A 21809-nucleotide genomic window follows, 5' to 3' on the forward strand; every position below is an offset into this window, starting at 1 on the left:
GTGCCTCCAGTGTTACTCATATCCATATCAGAAACACAGTCCTTGAGTCTCACAAACTGCAGGCTGCCTGACCAATAGTCTATTATCAAGGACACTATAGGCTCATCCACCTGCATATCTCTGAGTTTACCCCTTAACAGGGATGGCTAGGTGATATTGAAGGCACTGGAGAAATCTAAAACCATAATCCTCACAGTGCTGCCAGCTTTGTCCAGGTGAGAATAAGCGCTGTGGTGCAAACAGATAATTGCATTCTTCAATCCAATCTTTGTGTGATAGGCAAACTGTAGTGGGTCCAGGTGGTCTACCACAAGAAGACTTGTACAGTTCAGGACCAGTCTCTTAAAGGTCTTCATGATGTAAGTGCCATTAGTCATTAGGTGAAAACTACAGTGCACTGCAATAACATTTGAACAATCTTACTAATACTTGCACTTGTTATTCTCTTTCAGTAACAAACTGAGTGTTTCTGCTTAACTGTTGAGTTTAATGGGTGTTGTCTCCCAAACCTATTTTTAAACAAAAAGTTTTTTGTCATGGACCTGTAGAGTATCAACCCATTGCATGTTGATTGGACATGTAAGTAATGGTTCCATTGTGCTCTGTACATGTGACACCGCTAGTACTAAATATTCACAATGTTAATTGCAGATGTTTGTTCTTATTCCCCAATTCAGAAAGTTCATCTGTTGCTAAGACAGCCTTAATAAACAACAATAAAGATTTGGCAATGGCTCTTGCTGCAGAAAAAGAAAAATGTAGTTATTTAGAGAGGGAAGCTAGCAGCATGATAAACGAAATAAAAGTGCTGCACTTACAAAATGCTGCATATCGTCACAACACAAGTCAATTGGTAAGTAACAGACTTTCAACATCTTTGAGTGATCACTTCAATTTTAAAACTGATTATTTTTTTTCTTTTATGATGGGTAGGGAAGGGAGTGTTGGATTTGATTTGAAGCAATTAAAGTAACATGTAATTTAAAAACAATTAAGATTGAGTTCAAATTTCTTTCCCAGTGGTCATTGCTAGTCACATGGGTAACATACCAAATTAGAAATACCATGTTTAGGGAGAGTTTTCCTTTAAGTTTAAAGAAGGTCCTATGTATTGTACTATTTATAATACTTTTATAACTGTTTATTTCATGGTTTAAGGTGATTTTTTTTTTTCTAAGACATCAGAATCTATTTCATACTTTTTGTTGTCCAGTGTCTAAGGATGCTTTTCTTTGTTTTTCTTTGGCAATAAAAGAACTGCTTACCATTTGTATGTGTTTTATGTATTTTTGTGTATAAATATGTGTGTGTATGTATAACTAGACTAGAAAGGAAATTTCTGAATATAATGTACAGAATGGTATAAATTAAGAATTACAGTATATTATTAATAATGTATATTCATAAAAATGCTGGACTATCCCAGTTTGTTAATGAAAGTAGTTTAAAATAAATTTGTAACAGTTGTGGTGTAATTAGTAGTTTATCACATGACGGGAACATTTTTTGGCAAATGATGTCAGAGTGAAAGCCTTTCTGGAGAAGAGGGTCTTTATGAAGAAGATGTAGAATTTTGGTGATGTGTTTAGTAATGTAAATTCTAACCCAATGTTTAAATGTAAAATTAAAAATAGCTTGCCTTAATGCTAGAAGTTTAAAAAAATGAGGCAAGTGAGAAGGAATGGTACGTAACCGAGCATAATTTTGATATAACAACAATAATGGAAACCTGGATAAATAACCAAGATGGGAATGAGTATAACATAGAGGGATGCAAATCTTTAAGGAAGGATAGATAGATCAGCAAAGGAGGTGGTGCTGCTGTTTATGTGAAATAGAATTTAAACACAAGTCCTCTTCAGTTGGACAATGAGCCCCATCTCAGTGAGGACATGTGGCTTTGTCTGGAAAGCATTAGGGAAATAGGCCTTATTTTAGGACTGTGTTATAGATAACCCAATGCAGACAGTAATTTCACCATACATCTTTTTAGTAATATTAAAAAGGCAAGTTTATAGGGGGTATTATATTATGGTCATAGGGGACTTTAACTATCCTAATAATAACTGCAATAACCTTGCAAATGGTGGAGCTCAAGAGCAGGGGCCTCATGTATAACGCGGTGCGTAGAACTCACACTATAACATGGCGTAAGCACAAAAGCGGGATTGTGCGTACGCACAGAAAAATCCAGATGCAGGAATCTGCGCACGCATACTTTCACGTTCTTCCACTACATAAATCCCGATCAGCGTGAAAAGTAACGGACGTGCACGCGTCTTCTGTCCTGCCCCAACTCCTCCCAGAATTACGCCTCTTTGAATATGCAAATGAATATAAATAGCCTTCTGTGAAAAGACAATGGGAAAAGCACAGGGGAAAATATAAGAATTTCAGCGAATGCCAAGTGGAGGCAAAGGAAAAACGTACTATTTGTTGGTTTAAACAGTGGTATAATCAACAAAAGAAAGTTGATCGAGTGACAGAGTGTCGGAAAAACTCAAAAGATCAAATTCACAAAGTCGCACAGTGCCCGAAATAAAAAAGAAATCACATATCAAAGTGAAAAGGCAAGTCGTAGCCCACCGTCTGAGTGTCATATGAAAGCGTATTAGGGTACAAACAAAAAACATAGGCACACAGTGGGAAAAAAGCACGAAATGTCAACTTTAATCTTGAAATTTCCACTTTAATCACGTAGTTTATTTTGCCATTAAAGTAGAACATCATAAACTTCATCTTAAAATCGGTTATTTTACTAGTTTCTCAAGTAGCATGTTAAATGCTTTGTTTTGTGTTTGATCTTCTATGTGCTGTATGTGTGGGACTCACTACGTGCTTCCGTTCTTTCTCTTTCTCCGACAGGACACAATGCATTACATTCGAGATATTACAGCTCTCTGAATAATTAAAATACTGAGATGTATACGTGATACCATTTTCATGATGATAGGAATGAAAGCATGTTATTAAACATGGGAACACGGTGGTGCAGTGATTGTTCATATCTCACGCAAGAGGCTTGCTGCACCATGTGCGACCTTCGATGAAATAATTTATTACAGAAGTACTGTCTCTTTCAAACGTACTAACCTCCAATTCCTGTCCATACTTTTCTTTCTCCAATCGCCACACAATCAGCTCTGTAATAGACGTTAAGCCGTTTGTAAGCTAAGAACGCCGATTCTTCAAAACTTTTAAGGAACATTGAAATATCTTCGTAGTACATGTTTAATTATTCTATTCGTCTATCATTCCAGTGTCACGTCAGCACCAGCAAGAATACAGCGCAAGGCAGGAGCTATCCTTGAACTAGCTATACGCTGCGGCACCGTGTCCTCACATGTTTAATTATTAACAGTACAGATTATTTAAATGAAGTTAAAGTTTTATCTGTATACTATAAGCAACATATTTTGCTGCATTTCATCTTAAAAATGATATTGTCATCATACGCGCTTTATAAGGTAGCGCAGGTTGTGCAATATTATAACTAGTGTAAGTTTACAGTGAGGTAATTGTACTTATAAGTACGAACAGTTCTACAAGGAGCACTTGATGGACTGATTGAGTGCATTTATAGTTATTGGGATGAAACTGTTTCTGAAACGCGAGGTCCGTACAGGAAAGGGTTTGACGCTTTTTGCCGTGGTTGAGGTAGTGTGTACTTGAAACTGTATACCGATAATTCTCTTTCCGATCATCTGCTGCTGTGATTCACACTCAGATACAGTGATATAAATACTCCGAGTGGTGCAGTGAGAGTAATATGGAAAAAGATGATCCGCAGTGGCAACCCTTAACGGGAACAGCAAAAAGAAGAACAAGATGCAGTGAGCGTAATAACGCTAAAGCAGTTATGGTATTTGGAATACTATGGCTATTCCCTGGCCCATTATATTGCTACAGGTTAATTACAATCAGATGCATTACACTAATAAACAATATGCAGTTAATTTCAGTGTATTTATAAAGCCGTGTCAGGAATGTGGAGCTAAGAAAGAAAGGATGAGCACACAGGAACAGTAGTTTGACCATTCTGTGGACCATTATATTGTTACAGGTTAATTACAATCAGATGCTTTAAATTTATGAACGATGTGTGGTTAATTTCAGTGTATTTGATAAAGCCGCCGCCGTGGATGTGGATCTAAGAAAGAGTAACCACACAGGAACAGTAGTACTGCTTTGACGCTGGGTGCCGCCAGTCTGCAAAACCGAGCGGAGAAATTGCGTACGCCAAGGTATGAGTTACTGTGGAAATGTGCATGGCTTTACGCCAAGTTTTGGTTTTATACATCGCGATTTGAGCGTGGAAAGGTTCGTACGCAACATTTCTGTGCGTACGCACCGTTTATACATGAGGCCCCAGGAATTTTTAAGAAGTAATCAGTGACTGTTTTTTAAACTCGGTATGTTAAAGAACCAATGCAGGGTCAAGCCTGTCTGGATTTACACACAAAGGCGCTCAATAAATGTAACCTATTATTATTATTTAGTTTTTTGTAATAATCAGGAAAGAATTGAGCGTGTGGAAGTGATTGAACCACAAGGTCAAGTGACCCTACATAATACAATTCTCAGTGTTTCATAAGAGTAAGGATGCAGACTAAAACTGTTAAGTTTAACTTTAGTAGGGCATATTTTGAGCAGATGCGGCAAAGACTAAGGAGGATAGACTGGGATAAGCCTTTAAGTGTGGAGACTGTTGAGGAGCAATGGAACATGTTTTAAAATGTTTTACATGTAATGCAGGACAGGAACATATCTAAATTTATGATTAATAGGAAATTAAAAACAAAAATTCGGCAGTGGGATAATAAGTTAAAAAAAGAAACTGCAAAGGAAAAAACAGCTGTATAATTCTAATAACTCCAATGTGAATCGTAGGGCATATGAGAACATAAGGGCAACCTTTAAGAAGGATATTAGGGAGGATAAAAGACAGTTGGAGAGGAATATATTAGATAAGATGAAAGACAACCCTTAGAGATTCTTTCTCAGTGTTTTAGTAGTAAAAGAATAGTCGAGGAGATGAAGTACATCAGGAATAGTAAAGGGGGATTAAAAGATAAAGATAGTGAAATAGCAGACGCTCTAAGCTTGCATTTTTCGGAGGTCTTCAAAAGTAAGGATGTGGATAACTTCCCAGCAGTAAATGGGACTACTAAGGAGGTTCTGAGTAATTTAGAAATTGTAGAGGGAGAAGTGCTGCTCAGCTTAAATAGGCTGAAATCAAACAAATCACCAGGACCAGATAATATTTACCCTCAAGTTCTTAAGGAGGTTAGTGAGATTAAAAGAGCTGAGCCTTTTCAGTTTAATCAAAATAAGTTTAAAAGGTGACATAATTGAAGTGTTTAAAACTATGAAGGGAATTAGTACAGTGGATTGAGTCTGTTATTTTAAAATGAGTTCAACAAGAACACGGGTAAACAGTTGGAAACTTGTTAAGGGTAAATTTCACACAAACATTAGAATGTTTTTCTTTACACAGAGAACCATAGAGTAAGTGTCCAAGTAACATAGCAGACAGTAAGACTTTAGGGACTTTCAAAACTGGACTTGATTTTTTTTAAATAGTTAATAGTGGATAGGACTGGTGAGATTTGTTGGGCTGAATGGCCTGTTCTCATCTAAATTGTTCTAATGGAGTGGAAGAGATTGTTTTTTGTTGTGACTACGCACTATAAGCACTGGGGCCTCTACTGCATACTAAAAGTTATGGCCAGGTGAAGCAGCGAAGTGACAGATGAAGCAAAGAGTTAGGGTGTGTTAAAGGCAGATGTGGAGGTCTTGCTGTTGGTTTCTTGGATGCATGTAAGCCCATCCTTTAGATGACACTTGGTGCAACGTTCTGTCCATCAAGTTTGCTAATCTTTGAATTACAACTTTGTCCAGCTGGTTCCTCCAAGAGATGTCCTCACATGGTTATTTAGACTAGGATTGATCATTTTATCAGATAAGGTGCGGAGGCTGCATTCCGAATAGAGGTCCCATTGTGGAGAGTGGGACTTTTTTTAGCTGACATTAAGAGTGACTGGCAGTGGCTTGCTAAGCCCACGGACTTGTGTTCCAGCCTGGCAAAAATTAATAATGCCAGGCTTTCCTGCAGTTGGTCTGCTACAAACTACCCACGACCACCACCAAATATACATAATCTTAAGTCTAGTAAATCATTTTAAGTTTGCCAAAGCTGAAAGGATGCATTTCTGTATAGCTAAAGAAGTTAAGCTTTTTGTTGAACTGATTAATTTTATCCAGAAGTCCTTCTGTTTTAAATAAAATGCAATTATATATTATTAAAAATAATACGTATCATGATTTTTGGTTTAAAAATTTGTAACAATTGTAGGTGATTAGTTTTGCAAGGTACAGAATATCATATGCAGTGTATGTTTATCCTCCATAATAGAATAACTCTCACAATTTTACAAATTGATTTTCTACCTGCCTGTCCATTTTACTTGGTAAACACTGCTTAAGCAGTTATTATTATTATTTTTTTTTTTAATCATGGATTTGTTGAGCTATACAGAACAATTCAAGGTGTAAAGAATTTCTTTTTGTTATTTCAGCAAGGCACTGTACAGACATTTTATTTTTTTTAATCATTTAGTTATTTTATTTTTTGTAACCCATTTGTATCTTTTTGTATCCTTGTACATTAATATTTGGTTTCACATGGTTGTTGGGTTTGTTGGTTTAACTGTGTGACATTCCAGGTTGTCTTAGAAGTGCTTGTGGTGCTGAAAATTGAACATTTTAATTCACAGGTATCTTTGTTGAAAGAACTGCAGGAAGACATTAATAATAAACTGGAAACTGCCATTGGGATTTTATGTGAAGTAAGTTTTCTTCAAAAAGTCTTAGGTGACCGGGCATTACTAATATGTGCTTTTGTATAGTACAATGTAGTGCATTCTACTTATAATAACATTGCATTATTACATTCACATTTTATCAGATTTATTCGAATATGTTGTAGTTAGAACAAAAGTGTGTGTTTGGGGGGGTCAAAAGAACTGCTTGGTAATCCTAATAGTAAAAAATATTGTTATTACATATTTTAAGTAAATGTTTAATGTTACCTGCTACATTTATTTTCTCACCAACTAACCAAATAATAACCATATATTTCTTCTTGCCTCCAGCTATTATGTAAAACTAAGTTTGACTTGTATGTTCAAAATGCACAAAGAATATAATTAAAGGCACATTAAGAGGCTGAATACGTATACTGTGGTGCCTGGCTAGAAACAGGTTGGCAAGGGCAATCCTACTACCAGAATGGTACAAAGCAGGAAGAGATCTTGCTGAGAGACATCAGGGGAGAATGAGCCTTTCTTGCTTCCAGGTTTATGCATATATAGTTGCAAGAAAACATTTGTGAACTCTTTGGAATTTCTTGGAGGTCTGCATTAATTACTAATACAAATATGGTCTGTTCTTCAACTAAATCACAATAATAAACAAAAGCAATCTGCTTAAACTAATGATGTACACACAATTGTACTTTTTGCCTATACAAATATATTGCTTAAACATTCACAGTCCAGGCTGGAAAGAGGTGTGTGAGGTCAAGAATTTTGTAACTAGCAGAACCTCCTTTAGCAGTAACATCTATGAAATGGTTCCTATAGCTACTAATCAGAGATGCACAGCAGTTCTGAACAATTTTAGCTCATTATACTGTACAAAACTGTTTCAGTTCAATTATATTTCTGGGGCTCCTTGCATAAACAACTCCATTCAGGCCATACTGCAGCATCTTAATTGGGCCGAGGTCTACACTCATTTTCTTCTAACTAAGTCAGTCTGTTGATTTTACTCCTGTTTCACTTCATTGTCTTGTTACACCACTCAAATTCTTTTAAACTTCCAGTGATGTACTGCTTCCCTGATACTCTCATGTAAAACTTCTTGAAATTAGCAGTCCCAAATTATGATATATGCTTCATGATTGTTATAGTGGTTGGCATCAGAAAGTTCAACTTTTCTCTGCTCAGTCTATAGAACATTGTTCCTCAAATATTTTAGAAGTGGACTTTTGCAAACTTGAGATGTGCAGTAATTTGTATTGTGGAGCAGTGGTTTTATCCAAGGATTCCTTCCATGAGCTCATTCTTGTTCAGAGTTTCAGTATATCTGTATGAACTGATACTTTGGCAAGTCCACGAGATTTTTCTGCATACTGTTTGCCATTTCCATATGTTGTACTGCATGCTGCACTCTTGTCTTGATCTTTTCTTGATGCCAACTACTAGGGAAAGTAGCAACAGTACTAACTTTCTTCCATATGCAGACAGTTTGTCATACTATGGATTGATCAATGCCCAGTGTTGACAAGAAGTTCTATTGTTTGTCATTAGTTTTAAGCAGATTGTATTATCTACTTTTGGAACAAAAGATCAGACCACAGTTTTATGAGCAGTTAATTCAGAAGTCCAGTCAGTGCTAAAGAATTGACATATTTTGTCTTGTAACTCTGTGTCCAAGAGGGCATCAGGCAGGGGCACCAATATTAAGGTTGAGGCAGGAGATCCAGCTGTTAGCAGGCAGGTCTGACCCTCTGTAGAGAGGGAGTGAGAGCGAGGCCAGGGTAAGAACACCATAAGTGACTCCTGGTACAGATGGAGACTTTAGTACAACTAAGTCCTCTAAGTGCAGAGATTCGAGGATCCCCTACAGTGAGTTCTAATCTGATGGTCCTTGGTGCCAGTGTAGGATCATCTTTGACCTTATAAGTGCTTTCAGGTCCTGGTCAAAAGTAGGCAACATAAGACCAGAGGAAAGTTTATGGCGAAGGCTGACATAGTGATGAGAGTTAGAAAGGCTATGGTAGATAGGTAGGGAGCAAATAGGAGGTTAAAATGGAAGTGAGGGTGGTAGACAAGACTTGAGATCAGCTTAGTAAGTCCCATAGAGGCATATTGTTTCATTGTATTTTGTGTTTTCCTCTGTATTCCATCACTCACTTAAGTATTTTGCTTAATTAGGCACAATTTATGTACAACCCCAAATCAGAACAAGTTGGGACAGGATGGAAAATGCAAAGGAAGAATAAAAAACGCAGGATTGTTAAATGTACTTGGACTTGTACTTCATTGCAGACAGTATGAACCCAATATATTTCATGTTTATTCTGGTCAACTTCATTTCATTTGTTAATATACATCCATTCCTGCGTTTCAGGCCTGCAGCATATTCCAAAAATAGCTGGGATTGAAAAGCATTTACTACTTTGTAATGTTGCTATTCCTTCTCACAACACTTAAGATGTTTTGGCACCGAGGATACCAAGCGAAGAAGCATTTCAGGCGTTATTTTGTCTCATTCTCCCTGCAAACACAAGTTAAGGTTTACAGCAGTACAGGGTCATCATTATGTTTTTTTTGTTTCAAAATTGTCTACAAGTTCTCTATTAGGGACAGGTCAGGATTGCAGGCAGGCCAGTCTGGTGCCTGTACCCTCCTCTTTTTATATTATTAGAAAGCAGAATGTGGTTTTGTATTATCTTGTTGAAAAATGCATGGATGCCCTTGGAACGATGTCGTCTTGAAGGCAGCAAATGTTGCTGTAAAATCTCAATGTATTTTTCTGCATTACTGCTGCCATCACAGAAGTTTAAATTACCTTTGCCAAGGGCACTGGCGCACAGATCCTGGCTTTTGGACATGTTGCTGATAGCAGTCTGGATGGTCCTTTTCATCTTTTGTCCAGAGCAAGGTGTCCATTTCTTCCAAAATAGATTCAGAATACTGATTTATCTGACCACAATCCAAGTTTCCACTGTGTGATGGTCCATCCCAGATGCCTTTGAGCCCAGAGAAGTCAACACTGCTTTTGGACATGATTAACATAAACCCTCTTTTTTGCATATTAAAGTTTTAAGTGGCATTTGTGAATGTAACTTTGTATTGTAGTGCTTTATAAAGGTTTGCCAAAGTAATCCTTTGCCCAAACGGTTATATTAGCTGTTGAGTGATGGTTCTTGAAGCAGTGCTTTCTGAGGGATTGGAGGTCAAGGGTGTTCATCTTGGGTTTGCTCCTTTGCCCTTTATGCTCTGAAATTCCTCCAAATTCCTTGAATCGTTTAATGTTATTGTGCAGTGTAAAAGGAGAAATCTGCAAAACGCTTCCAATCTTTCTTTGTGAAACATTGTGTTTAAACATTTCAATAATATTCTCACGCATTTGTTGACAAACTGGAGATCCTCTGCCCATCATTGCACCTCAAAGACTTGGCCTTAACTGGTTACTGCTTTTGTACCAAATCATTATTACAATCACTTGTCTGAAATTACATCAATATTTTAATTATTTTACCTTATTACTGGCGCTTATTTGCCCCCATCCCAACTTGTTTGGAATGTGTTGTAGGCCTGAAGTGCAGGAATGGATGTATATTAACAAATAAAATGGCGTTGTCCAGACAAAACATGAAATATCTTGGGTTCGTACTGTCTGCAATGAAATAAAAGTCAAAGTAAATTCCATACTGTCTCAGATTTTTCTGATTTTGGGTTGTATTTTTGCCTGTTTGGACTTTGGTTATGGAGGCAGAAATGTCAACTTCCATCACTGTACATTTGCTAGTGGGAGTGCTTTAACAACCTTCAGCTGTCAGCCTTCAATGTTTAATATTGACACTGTAGTCACGTGAGAAATGTATGTGATAAGCAATTTCTTTAGAAGCTATACATGCTGTATATGGATATTTGTCAAGCCTGAACATTGTTAAGTGTTTACCCAGAGCAATAAAAATAGCGCTGGCTTTGCTCCAGACCATCCCCTGCATATTTCATCTTCTTTACTTTAGAGCCAAAATGAATGTGGTGCGTAAGTATTCAAGAGAAAAGGTGTAATACAGCCTTTAATGTGGTTAGCATTTTTCTGGGACCTTTGCCTTTTAATTCAATACTTATTGTTGTTTTTGTATTCTAATACAGAGTCCGACATCAGAGCTCTCTCAAAGAAGTTGTGTACAAGCTCATGATGACATTAACCAGGAAAGTATGCGGTATGTTTAAATACTTTCTTTAAAATTCCAGAAAAGGCAACTTCCACATATTAATTTGTACCTTTTTGTGTTAACTACATCATCTGCACTTTCTAACAGCCTTTTCCTACGCTTGCTATTCTGGAGTTTAATATTTCAGTGTTTTGGTGACCTCCACTGGCCATTTCCTGAATCCAGCCTTTTCATGAGACTTTTGCTAGGTCAGAAATTGTACTCTGTTACTTGAGCTGGAAGTCTTCCAGCTAATTCATTTGTATATTTGGTGGGAGCCTTTATTCAAGGCAACTTACAATGTCAGAATGCGTTACGGTTAATGAGAATCCACCACACACCTCCAATTGGAGCACCAGCAGTTTAAAGGACACAGGATCACTCTGGGGACTGGACTGTCAGCCTTGTGGTGTAAACTCCAGTGTCTTAGCTCCTACACTGTACTGTCTGCTTCATTACACTAATGCTCTGACACTTGCTCATAACAAAGCACTTCTTTTCTGAATTATTTTGTATACTTTTTTGTATGAAAATTATTTTTGACCAAGACAAATGTTTACTTTGAAAGAAAAAGCTCTGTCCACTGCAAAATAGCTGTTGACTGGTTTTATTAACGTACATGTGCACTATCAGTGTTTGTTGTTACTTTTTAAAAAAATTTTTTTTACATTTAGCACATAACGTGTTACAGCTTTCAAGTATAAGAATGGTAATAAATGCTACATAGCCTTTTTTATACAATATTTTATTATGCAGTCTGATATGTTGTCATTTTCATGAAAAGTGTGTTGCAATTTAAATATATTTTTATTAAACGTCTATTAATACAGTTCATTCTGCATTTTTACACCTTCTAATTGAGGAAATCTTCTGAACAAAATAACAGAATGATTTCCAGAGAATTGTTTAGCTGACTGTTAGATTGGTAAGGTTTAATGAAAGACAATTAATATCTGTGATTGTTATTGTATCCTGTTTACAAAAATAAAAAGTCACTCTAAGCCAGTATTAGAAATAATCATAAATGTGTGAGGTTGCAGGTCGGGGAAGTTTGCACTTTAAACTTTTTCCTTACCCTGGACTACTATTTGTATTTGTATTTGTTTTAGTGTTGGCATCTCTGATATAAATTGACATTGGCATTAGACATTCATCTGCCATCCCTTTATGTTGTTATGTCACTCATGTGTTTCATGTCATTTACATCAGTATTTTCTATTCAAATATTTTCTAACCAAATATTTACTTTTAAGATAAAAAGTATTAACATATGGGTCTGTTTTCATTCATGTTTGTTTTGTAATTAAAAATACTGAGAGACTACAGTATGGCATGCTTTAAATGTACAGTAAAAACTGACTTTTACAAAGACATGCAATATTATAATAACTGCATAACGACACTTTCTACTTAACAAAACACTTGTATAGAAGGTTGAAAAAGGCTAGTGTTACTTTCTCATAGAATGTCAATTTAATAGCCACCAAATGTAACAATGTGTACAAGGGTACAGTAGAGGTCAAGGTCAACATTTTGCTTTTTGAATAGAAACTTCCTCATTATCTAGTTAATAAAGACCAAATATTCAACTGTTAGGTTAGATCACATATTCATTTGTTGTAAATGTTTAATATTAATTATTATACAATAATTCTAAAATACATTTACATTTCTAATTATTCTAGCTTCTTCAATAGCAGTACTGGTAAAGGTAGAAAAATGTGCCAAATGCTGTATATGTTTTCAAAGCTAGACATCACTAAATTGTGTGAACATGCATTTGTTCTCAGCCATTCTGCTTACCATGAAGTTGAAAGCCAAGATTCTCCTGATTTGCAAAATGACGATCCCGTTTCTTCAGGCTTAAATTTGTCCTTGGCAATACTGCATGGCCCACAAAAAGAGCTCAACAAAAAGGAGAACCTAAAGAAAAGCATACATGCAGCACAGTATAAAGAAACTGATGACACAGGTAATAATTATATTGTTGCTAAAGCATTAATTTCCTGTACTGTAAATCTTAAAATATTTTTATGATGTTATAAAAAATGAAGTATCTAGAGGTCTCAAACCAGAATCCTTCTCTGCCTTGAAAACAATTGAAATCATGTAGGAAGTGGTTAAGTAAAGATTATTCCAATGGTTAACGTCACATATAGTGTTGTGAGGCAGATGTACATATCCATAAAAAGATTATGAACTCCAGTATGTGGTGCTGGGAGACTGCTAATACAAGTTTAGGTGTTGTAGCCTTTCTATAAATGTGTACTCCTCACGTGAGTATATTTCCAAGTTCAAGTGATACTTTTAGGAATTGTTTTTTTGACGATGTTCATGATTAACTAACCAGATTCAAAATTGAAGGTGTATGTAGCTGCGGTTTCCCAAAATTACCAAAGTTCAACAGCTCTAACTTAAAAAATGGGATTCGACAAAAGCCTGACGCCCTGAAATGATTCCACAGACAAAATATCTTCGTTTTTAAAAGCTTTAGTTAAAATTCAAAGTAAAACAGTTCACACACACAAAAAAAAAATTTAAAATGGAAAAAAAAGAAAGTTCTTGTTAAGAAAAGTTCTGTTCAAGTCTTGTTACATTTCAAATTGTTACAAATCACATCAAAAAACATTTCTGAACTATTTCAAAATGACGATGGTCAGAAAACTATGCCTATCCCATTTCTGAATTGAAAATTAATTTGTTTTCAATCCTATTTTTTTTGTAAAAATTGATCTATTTGTATGGAATGATTACAATAAAATTATATAAAAGAAAAGAAGATGGGAAAATGGGTCTTTTAAGGTCCTGTTTACTGGGACCTGTTCTAAACAACAACTGACTCAATTATCACACTATATCTCAGTTATAGCAAGAAAGTTCTATCTCTTACTAACTTATATGGGGAAAAGACTATACCATTGTCTATGACTATGAAAGAAATTTATATTCTATTCAAATTAAGCAAACACTAATATAAGTTTAACTCAAAACTTTATCTTTTTAAGATTGGCTCTTACAGTGTATGTTACCCTTTGAAGCTTTTTATTGTGTATGAAAACATAAGTGAGGTCCATTTTACACTCAAAACAAGGTTTAATGGATGGTGATCACAATGGCACGGTAACATGTTGAAGTACATTTACCTGTAAGTTTCCCCAAAATGCATTCCTCAGCTATTTCTGGCACTTATGAAAATGTCAAGGAACTCCTTGGCCTGTTTGACACAGAGTGTCAAACTGTTTGGTTATTTCAGTGTAACTTGCTCATTTAAACATACCAAAATGATCCAGTTATTCCCTGGCTGATTGCTTTAATAAATTATAGTTCTAGTTAAGGAAGTGAGATCCTAAGCATTGGATTAAAATGTCTGTTCCCACCAATCGGCTAATATTTTTTTTTTTTTAGGAAAGTAAGCTGGTTAAGTTTAATCATTTACTGTAGTTGTATTTTCTATACAAATACTTTTGCCTGGTGTGCTCTAATCACATAAAGGTGTCTTACATATGTAAAGCAATGAATGGGAAACATCCCAGACAAATATGAAATAGAAAGGATTCAAAGAAATTATGCCGATACTTTATTTTTCTGAAAGTGTTTCTTCAGTACTTCCAGACTGACCTGTTCCCTTTACTATTGACATAAGTAGATGGGACATAGCTGTGTTCAGTAGTAAGCCAAATTAACTGTTTAATTCTAGACTTCAGTAATACTGTATGTAATCTAAATCAGATTCAGGCATTTTCAAATAATTGTCAAATTAATGAGTTTCTAGAATTGTTAGTGAGAGCTCATCATGGAGTTACTGGTAGATTTATGTATGATCACCTGAGTTCCTTACGATGCTGTCAGCACATCATATCTGAGGTCTTGGCATTTACACGCCTGACCTTTCCATTTTTTGACTTTTTTCTCGCATAAATGGACCAAGTACGTTAACTGAAATTATACTCAATTTTGACCTGAGGAATTGCCAGATGGGTTTCTCGGCATTGAATTAATTCAATTTTGCCTTCTAGTTTGAGTCTAACCAGGGCTGTGGAGTCAGAATTGGAAATATTTACTGGGATACTGGAGTTGGAGTTGGAGTTGGAATCAGAGTCATTAAAAATGCACCGACTTTAAATAAATGTACACTAGTGGACGAAAGTTTTAGAACACTTCAGTTTTTCCAGTTGAAATGCAATGAATAACTTAAAATGGCGAAAAGGTAAGCTGTAAACTGCCAGAGGTTTAAAGGTAAGGTTAGCAAAAACTGAAAAAATGACATTTTGGAATATTATAAATGGGCCTTCTTCAGGGAACAACTAATAGGTTACAACCTACAGATGTTCTGCAGCAGTTAAACTTTCATTTTAGGTCATTCATTGCATTTCAATGCAATGCAACCTGAAGTGTTCTAACACTTTTGACTGGTAGTGTAACTTGTAATATAATGTGTTTTAAATTTTTTAATTGCACATATGATTAAACTATTTTTTCTTCTAGTCTTTTCATAAAAATGTAGCCTCTTTTTATATTTTACAAGTTATGTTTATGTTACTCAATGTTTGTAACTTCTTTAATAAATAATATACAAAGCCTCAGCAGCATCACTACAGCCTTTAAACTGAAACAGGTTATGGTGCTAAAAAAGTAATCCGATTCATGTTGGCAATGATGAAATGTCTTGTATGTTGTGTGCTTTCAATCAACATAGTGAATATATTGGTCTAATTACAAATAGAGTAGTCTGAGAAGAAGGGTTTGTGTACTGACTCTACAGCCCTGAGTCTAATGATAAATTCCCGGGATAGTCAGTCAGCCTAAGTGAAAGTGGCATTAGTAATTTTGTGGTCCCTTGTTTTCTCCTCTTCAAGTGATCACTACTAGGTGTTTGGATTTGATGTAATTTAGCATTACAGTTGATAAATTGTGAAATACCAGTGTTATTGATCACATATTGCACTAAACAACAGCTTAGGATACCCTTTGGGAATTGATACTGTGCATAGCTCATGGTCTACAAAGTCAGCCCTGGATGGCCACAGTGGCTGCTGATTTTGTTCCAACTCTGTTTTCTTAATAAGGTGTCAATTATTGCTGTTGAAGCACTTATTGCTCAAGCAATATTTTTAAGCTTCATTTTAGTTGTCTTGTTAAGATTTAATAATAATATTTATTTGTATAGCACATTTTCATACAAAAAAGTAGCTCAAAGTGCTTTACATAATGAAGAACAGTAAATAAAAAAATATAACAACATAAGAAATTAAAATAAGACAATATTAGTTAACATAAAAAAAAGAGTAAGGTCCGATGGCCAGGGTGGATAGAAAAAACAAAAAAACACTCTAGACAGCTGGAGAAAAAAATAAAATCTGCAGGGGTTCCAGGCCACGAGACCGCCCAGTCCCCTCTGGGCATTCTACCTAACATAAATGAAATAGTCCTCTTGTGTCTAGGGTTCTCACGGAAGGACTTGATGATGATGGACATGCAGACTTCTGGCTTTTAATTCTTCACTAAACCCCACCCTTAATTGCTTAATTTAGTTTTAAACTGCCGCATTCAGTGTTTTAATTGCTCTTTATTAGCAATAAGATGCAAATGACAAAGGAGCCAGCAGTTCTCCGTCTAACTTGTTTCTATTTATATCTGTGTGTAGTCCTTGTGAACTATGTGGAGTACTCGGAAGAAAAATTAAGAGATTAAAGAGAAGAACAAAGAATTACTTCTGCACTTCAGGATACAAGTCATTTAGATGATGGTATAGAAAGGAAAATAAATCTACAATATAAGAATGACCTGACGTGACAGATTGAAAACTTCAAGAAGCCATAAATGAAATAAGATCAGTCATTGGCAAGGATTGGTTTCTAATTAATAAATTGGGCTGGAACAAAAACCTTCATCCACTACAGCTCTCCAGGACTGACTTTGCAGACCCCGAAATAGATATCTCTTCTGTAAAGTTATGCCTTATTCGATTATCTGCATTTTTAACATGAGTTGTACGCATGTTTGTGTGTACTGTACTCTGTGTGAAAAGTTTCAAGTATTTCTAGGTAGCATGTGAAGAAACTACTAGAGGTAGCAGGTAATACTGCTATGAAATCTCTTAACATTCCCAACTCGCTTAGTCTAGTTCAGGTTTTACAAAATATTTTAACATTCATTGGGAGTAGAAAAGTTGTTCATACTTCTTTAAATGTCAAACATCCATATTTTTGCCATTCTGTCAGTTTTCAAGAAAATGTTCAGAGTCCTGAGTCCAGAACACATTACTTGTACACCTGAAAAACTCAGATTGCTGTAATGGTTCAAGGCAGTTTTGGACAGGGACATCATTTTGCCTTTATACTTTCTAGTCACACCTGGAGATAACTAAAGCCCACGTCATATTATTCAACTTTTCAAGTGCTTTTTGATATTGGCCTACATTTTCATAATCTTAGTGAGTTGGAGGCAGTCACCTAATGTGACATACCTAGTGACTCCCTCTGACTAGTCTGCAACTCAATATAATCAAACCAGTTTCATTTTGTTTTTAGCAGAAGGGGTGGGCTGTGTATGCAGGATAGCTGACAAACAGTGAATGCTCATCCAGAAGTACAATGCATAGAATATAGCGATGTGGTATTTTGAAGCTCATGTCAATGATGTCTCTCGTTTTTAGTTCTAAAATGAAAACTGAAAAAAGGACAGAGACCGTGGCTGGACTCTCCTTTGCTATTGGGCTTTTGTACATCGCTGGCTCTGTCAGACATAAGCTCGTCTGTCTGATGTATTATGTTTTATATATCATAACAAACAGAAATAGAGCTGAGATTGCTGCTGAACTCAACAGCTCCATTGGTCAGCACAATATAAGCTGTCGTAAAAAGATGTAAGGAGGACTGTGTTGGAAGATGGGTGCTCGGTCAGTATATGTGACTTGGGCTGTGATTTTCAGTTGTGTAGTTAGATATTGTAAAGCAACAAGATCAGTGACTGCAGTTGGCAAATTAAATACAGCCAATGACTAGAGGTTGCATAATGTGATATCTGTTATACACTACTGGAAGACCCACACAACAGAGTGAATTTTCTGTTCCATTAGGTGAGTTTGCACCTCCTTTCCAGTTCCCACAGATTTAGAACCCAAGTCTAAGATATGACTAAAGGTTGATTTTAGCGTTTGCTATAAATAAAAGTATATTTTGAGGATACTTGTTATTTCTTGCCGTTACCTAGTAACCTCATACATTCTAATCCTTCTTTTAGCTGTACGAATGTCTTATTGAATGCTTATTTGTGTTTAATTTTCCTCAATTTCTAGGGAGTCCAAATGTCAAACGAAGTGAACAAGAAATTCCACCCATCAAGCTGCCTGAGATAACAGTTGTACCTCGTGTTTTCAGGGACGTTTCTGACATGCAGAAGATAAAGGAGAGGTTGCTTTTTGCTTTAAACAGAAGCACTAACTCTCCCAACAGTTACTGTCAGAGAGAGATGAGCAGTTTGAGTCGTAACGAATCCAGAGAAGAAAGCATTCCTTCAAAATCTTTACCTGTTCAAGGGCAATTAGATAGCCCAACAACTATGTGCTCCATGTTAGAAATAGATGAGCAGCTCATTCAAGAAACTGATGGTGCCAATGTAAAAATTACAGTCAGTGAAGAAACTGAAAGGATTACTGCTGAATCTATTTCCAGAAAGAATAAATATGTGACAAAAGAAAGAAAGAGAAAGATGAGAAAAGGGATTAAAAAGACGCAGGCCAGTCTGAGAAAATCTAACATAGAATCCTCCGAAGTGAGTAGTCCCAATAAACTGGAAGTCATTTCAGATTTTAGGAATTTTAAATATGGAGATAGTAATTCAGGTTCTCTTTCCAATGATTGCATAGAAATAGATGAAACAAGTACAGGGGTGTCTACGGATAACTTAGATCGGAAATATGTCTTTCAAGCAGCAACACATGGAGATGTGCAAGGTGCAGAAATCAAACCAAGCAGAAGGACATTTATAATATCACCTCACATGAGGAACTGCAGTAGTCAAGATAAAAAATATCTTGAGGATTTGGAAGAAGGACATACTTTAGCAGATAAAAAGTCATCCTATGCCTGCTTAAATGAAGAACTGGAAGATAAAGCATCTACAGGTAGCGATGGACTGTGTGAAATGGAAATTGCTAACAATGTGGAATATGAAGGAAATGAATTAAAGGAAATTTCTTATGCAGTTACAGATTCATTTGCCAAAGGATGTAAAAGCAAAAGAAAAACCTACATCATTTTAGGGTCTGAAAAAGGAGAAAAGAGCTGTAGAAGAACCTATATAATGCCCCCCAAAGGGACCATGGCTAGTGATGCAAACAAGGAAGGCAATTCTGATACTAAAACTGTTCCAAGTAGATCACAAAATGCGGAAATCGCACGTACGATAGTCGCATGCACTCTGGTTGAAGAGGATGCCAAACCTGATAAACAGTTACCACAAGAAGCTCCAGGTATTGAGTTTCCATTTGGTACAAAACATAAAGACCCAAGAAGAACTTTTATTATTTCCAAATTAGTTGATGACCCTAGAGAAGAAAAACAAACCCTACATCCCTGTAAGGCATCACATATTCCTAAACTGCGGAAGAAAAATAACACCGGTAGAGTAAAAGAGCAAAGAGCTGAAGAACAAAATATTAGAAATGCTTCACGGGTGCTTCTACAAAAAGACTTTCAGGCTTCATTGAGTGACCTTCAAGCAGTGGACAATGAAGATAAAGACTTTTCTATTAATGAGGCGGAAAAGTGGAAAGACAGAAGTACAATTTCAGATCCACACAGCGCTCAGAACTGTGCAATGACTCACAAAGCAGGGAGTATTTCAAACGCTGAAGTAATGGGAACTGTTCAGCCATCCTCGATATCCGATTTTTCTAAACGCAGTTCTCAGAATACACTCCCAGAATGCTTACAATTTTCAGAATTTCCTGTGGATAACAAGCAAGACAGTGGTAAACGGACAGGTCTGCAGCAAGATGTAATGTTGCATCAAGATAATTCCATTAGTATTTTCAAACAGAAGAATAGAAGTGCTTCACGACGAAAAGTAACTTCATGGGATAAACGGAAAAGAAAAACCTTTATAATTGAATCGTCACCACCCAGGCTTAACACCTGTAACGAGGAAGATTCCTCTAAATCACATGATAATGGTGATAGTGCTGTGAAGACTATAGGCAGAGGAACACATGAGGCCATTGAAGAGGAGCCTGAGGAAGCCGGGATCGAGTTCCCATTTATTAAGAGCAATGACGACCACGCTGAAGGACTTTCAGTACAATGGTCAGAAAGTAGGCAACATTTAAGGAAAACCTTAATAGATAAACCAGACATTCCACCACAAATAGTAAGGTCCAGAAAACAAACGTCACTTCGTGCAGTTAGACTGAAGCCATCTGGACATTCTTCCTCATCCTTGAGGGATGAAGAATGTGAATATCTTACAGTGAAAACCAAAACACATGAAGAATCCAATGATGGTGTCATAGATCTGGATAATGACAATGAAGGGGAAACTATTTCACCACCCCCTTGTAATAAGAGAAATTTTACAAATGAAGAAAGAAATTTGAAAATCGCCCACATCCAGTGTAATGCTTCAAAGTTTGGCTCTAAAAGCTATAATAAAAAATCACTCGATAATAATGATGGAAGGGTAACAGCTGTGAATACTGAGCCGAAAGTGTCCACAACTTCAGTGATAGAGTCCATTCAAAGGCTGCTTGATAAGACCACCTCCTCAAGTGAGGTGTCTTTACTTAATAAGGACACACCTGGACTTCATTCTTCAGAGGCAAAATTTAAAACAGAAGCAGAAGAATTCCTTTTTATAACAGAAAGGAACGCCGAACAAAATGCAGGTATGTGTAATTATTAAGTTACTAGCTGTGCTACCCGTCTAAGATAGGCTGAAGTCTAAGCAATCAACGTAGACCTCTGTAACGTGAAATGTTTGCAGTACACCTTACAATGCATTTGTCTCTGTTATATGCCATATGGTATGCAATTCGTAAAAGCAGTGTTAATGTTTGTGATGCGTCATCTGTTGGAATGACAAATGCAGTCCATTTTACTTCTTCTTTCGGCTGCTCCCTTTGGGGGTTGCCACAGTGGATCATCTTCTTCCATATCTTTCTGTCCTCTGCATCTTGTTCTGTTACACCCATCACCTGCATGTCCTCTCTCACCACATCCATAAACCTTCGCTTAGGCCTTCCTCTTTTCCTCTTCCCTGGCAGCTCTATCCTTAGCATCCTTCTCCCAATATACTCAACATCTCTCCTCTGCACATGTCCAAACCAACGTAATCTCGCCCCTCTGACTTTATCTCCTAACCGTCCAACTTGAGCTGACCCTCTAATGTACTCATTTATAATCCTATCCATCCTCGTCACACCCAGTGCATTTCTTAGCATCTTTAACTCTGCTACCTCTAACTCTGTCTCCTGCTTTCTGGTCAGTGTCACTGTTTCCAACCCATATAACATAGCTGGTCTCACTACCGCCCTGTAGACCTTCCCTTTCACTCTTGCTGATACCCATCTGTCACAAATTACTCTTGACACTCTTCTCCATCCATTCCATCCTGCCTGCACTCTATTTTTCACCTCTCTTCCACAATCCCCATTACTCTGTACTGTTGATCCCAAGTATTTAAACTCGTACACCTTCGCCAACACTACTCCCTGCATCCTCACCATTCCACTGACCTCCCTGTCATTTACACACATGTATTCTGTCTTGTTCCTACTGACCTTCATTCCTCTCCTCTC

At 36.5% G+C, this 21809-nt stretch overlaps 1 protein-coding gene across 4 annotated transcripts in view; it reads left to right on the forward strand.

Moving 5' to 3' along the window:
- Positions 1-21809, forward strand: part of LOC114656093 (shugoshin 2-like) — a 31181-nt gene that overhangs the window by 2639 nt on the left and 6733 nt on the right. For 3 of the 4 annotated variants that reach the window (XM_028807503.2, XM_028807504.2, XM_051931362.1), the window contains exons 3-7: positions 678-853; positions 6777-6848; positions 10953-11023; positions 12805-12986; positions 18312-20897. In XM_028807503.2, coding sequence (XP_028663336.2) covers positions 678-853; positions 6777-6848; positions 10953-11023; positions 12805-12986; positions 18312-20897 — 3087 coding nt within the window. Of the gene's footprint in view, positions 1-440; positions 580-677; positions 854-6776; positions 6849-10952; positions 11024-12804; positions 12987-18311; positions 20898-21809 lie in introns of those variants that run through there. The other variant, XM_028807506.2, reaches the window with a different exon arrangement.

This window comes from Erpetoichthys calabaricus, chromosome 8 (assembly GCF_900747795.2).
Source record: "Erpetoichthys calabaricus chromosome 8, fErpCal1.3, whole genome shotgun sequence".
NCBI classification, from domain to species: domain Eukaryota; kingdom Metazoa; phylum Chordata; class Cladistia; order Polypteriformes; family Polypteridae; genus Erpetoichthys; species Erpetoichthys calabaricus.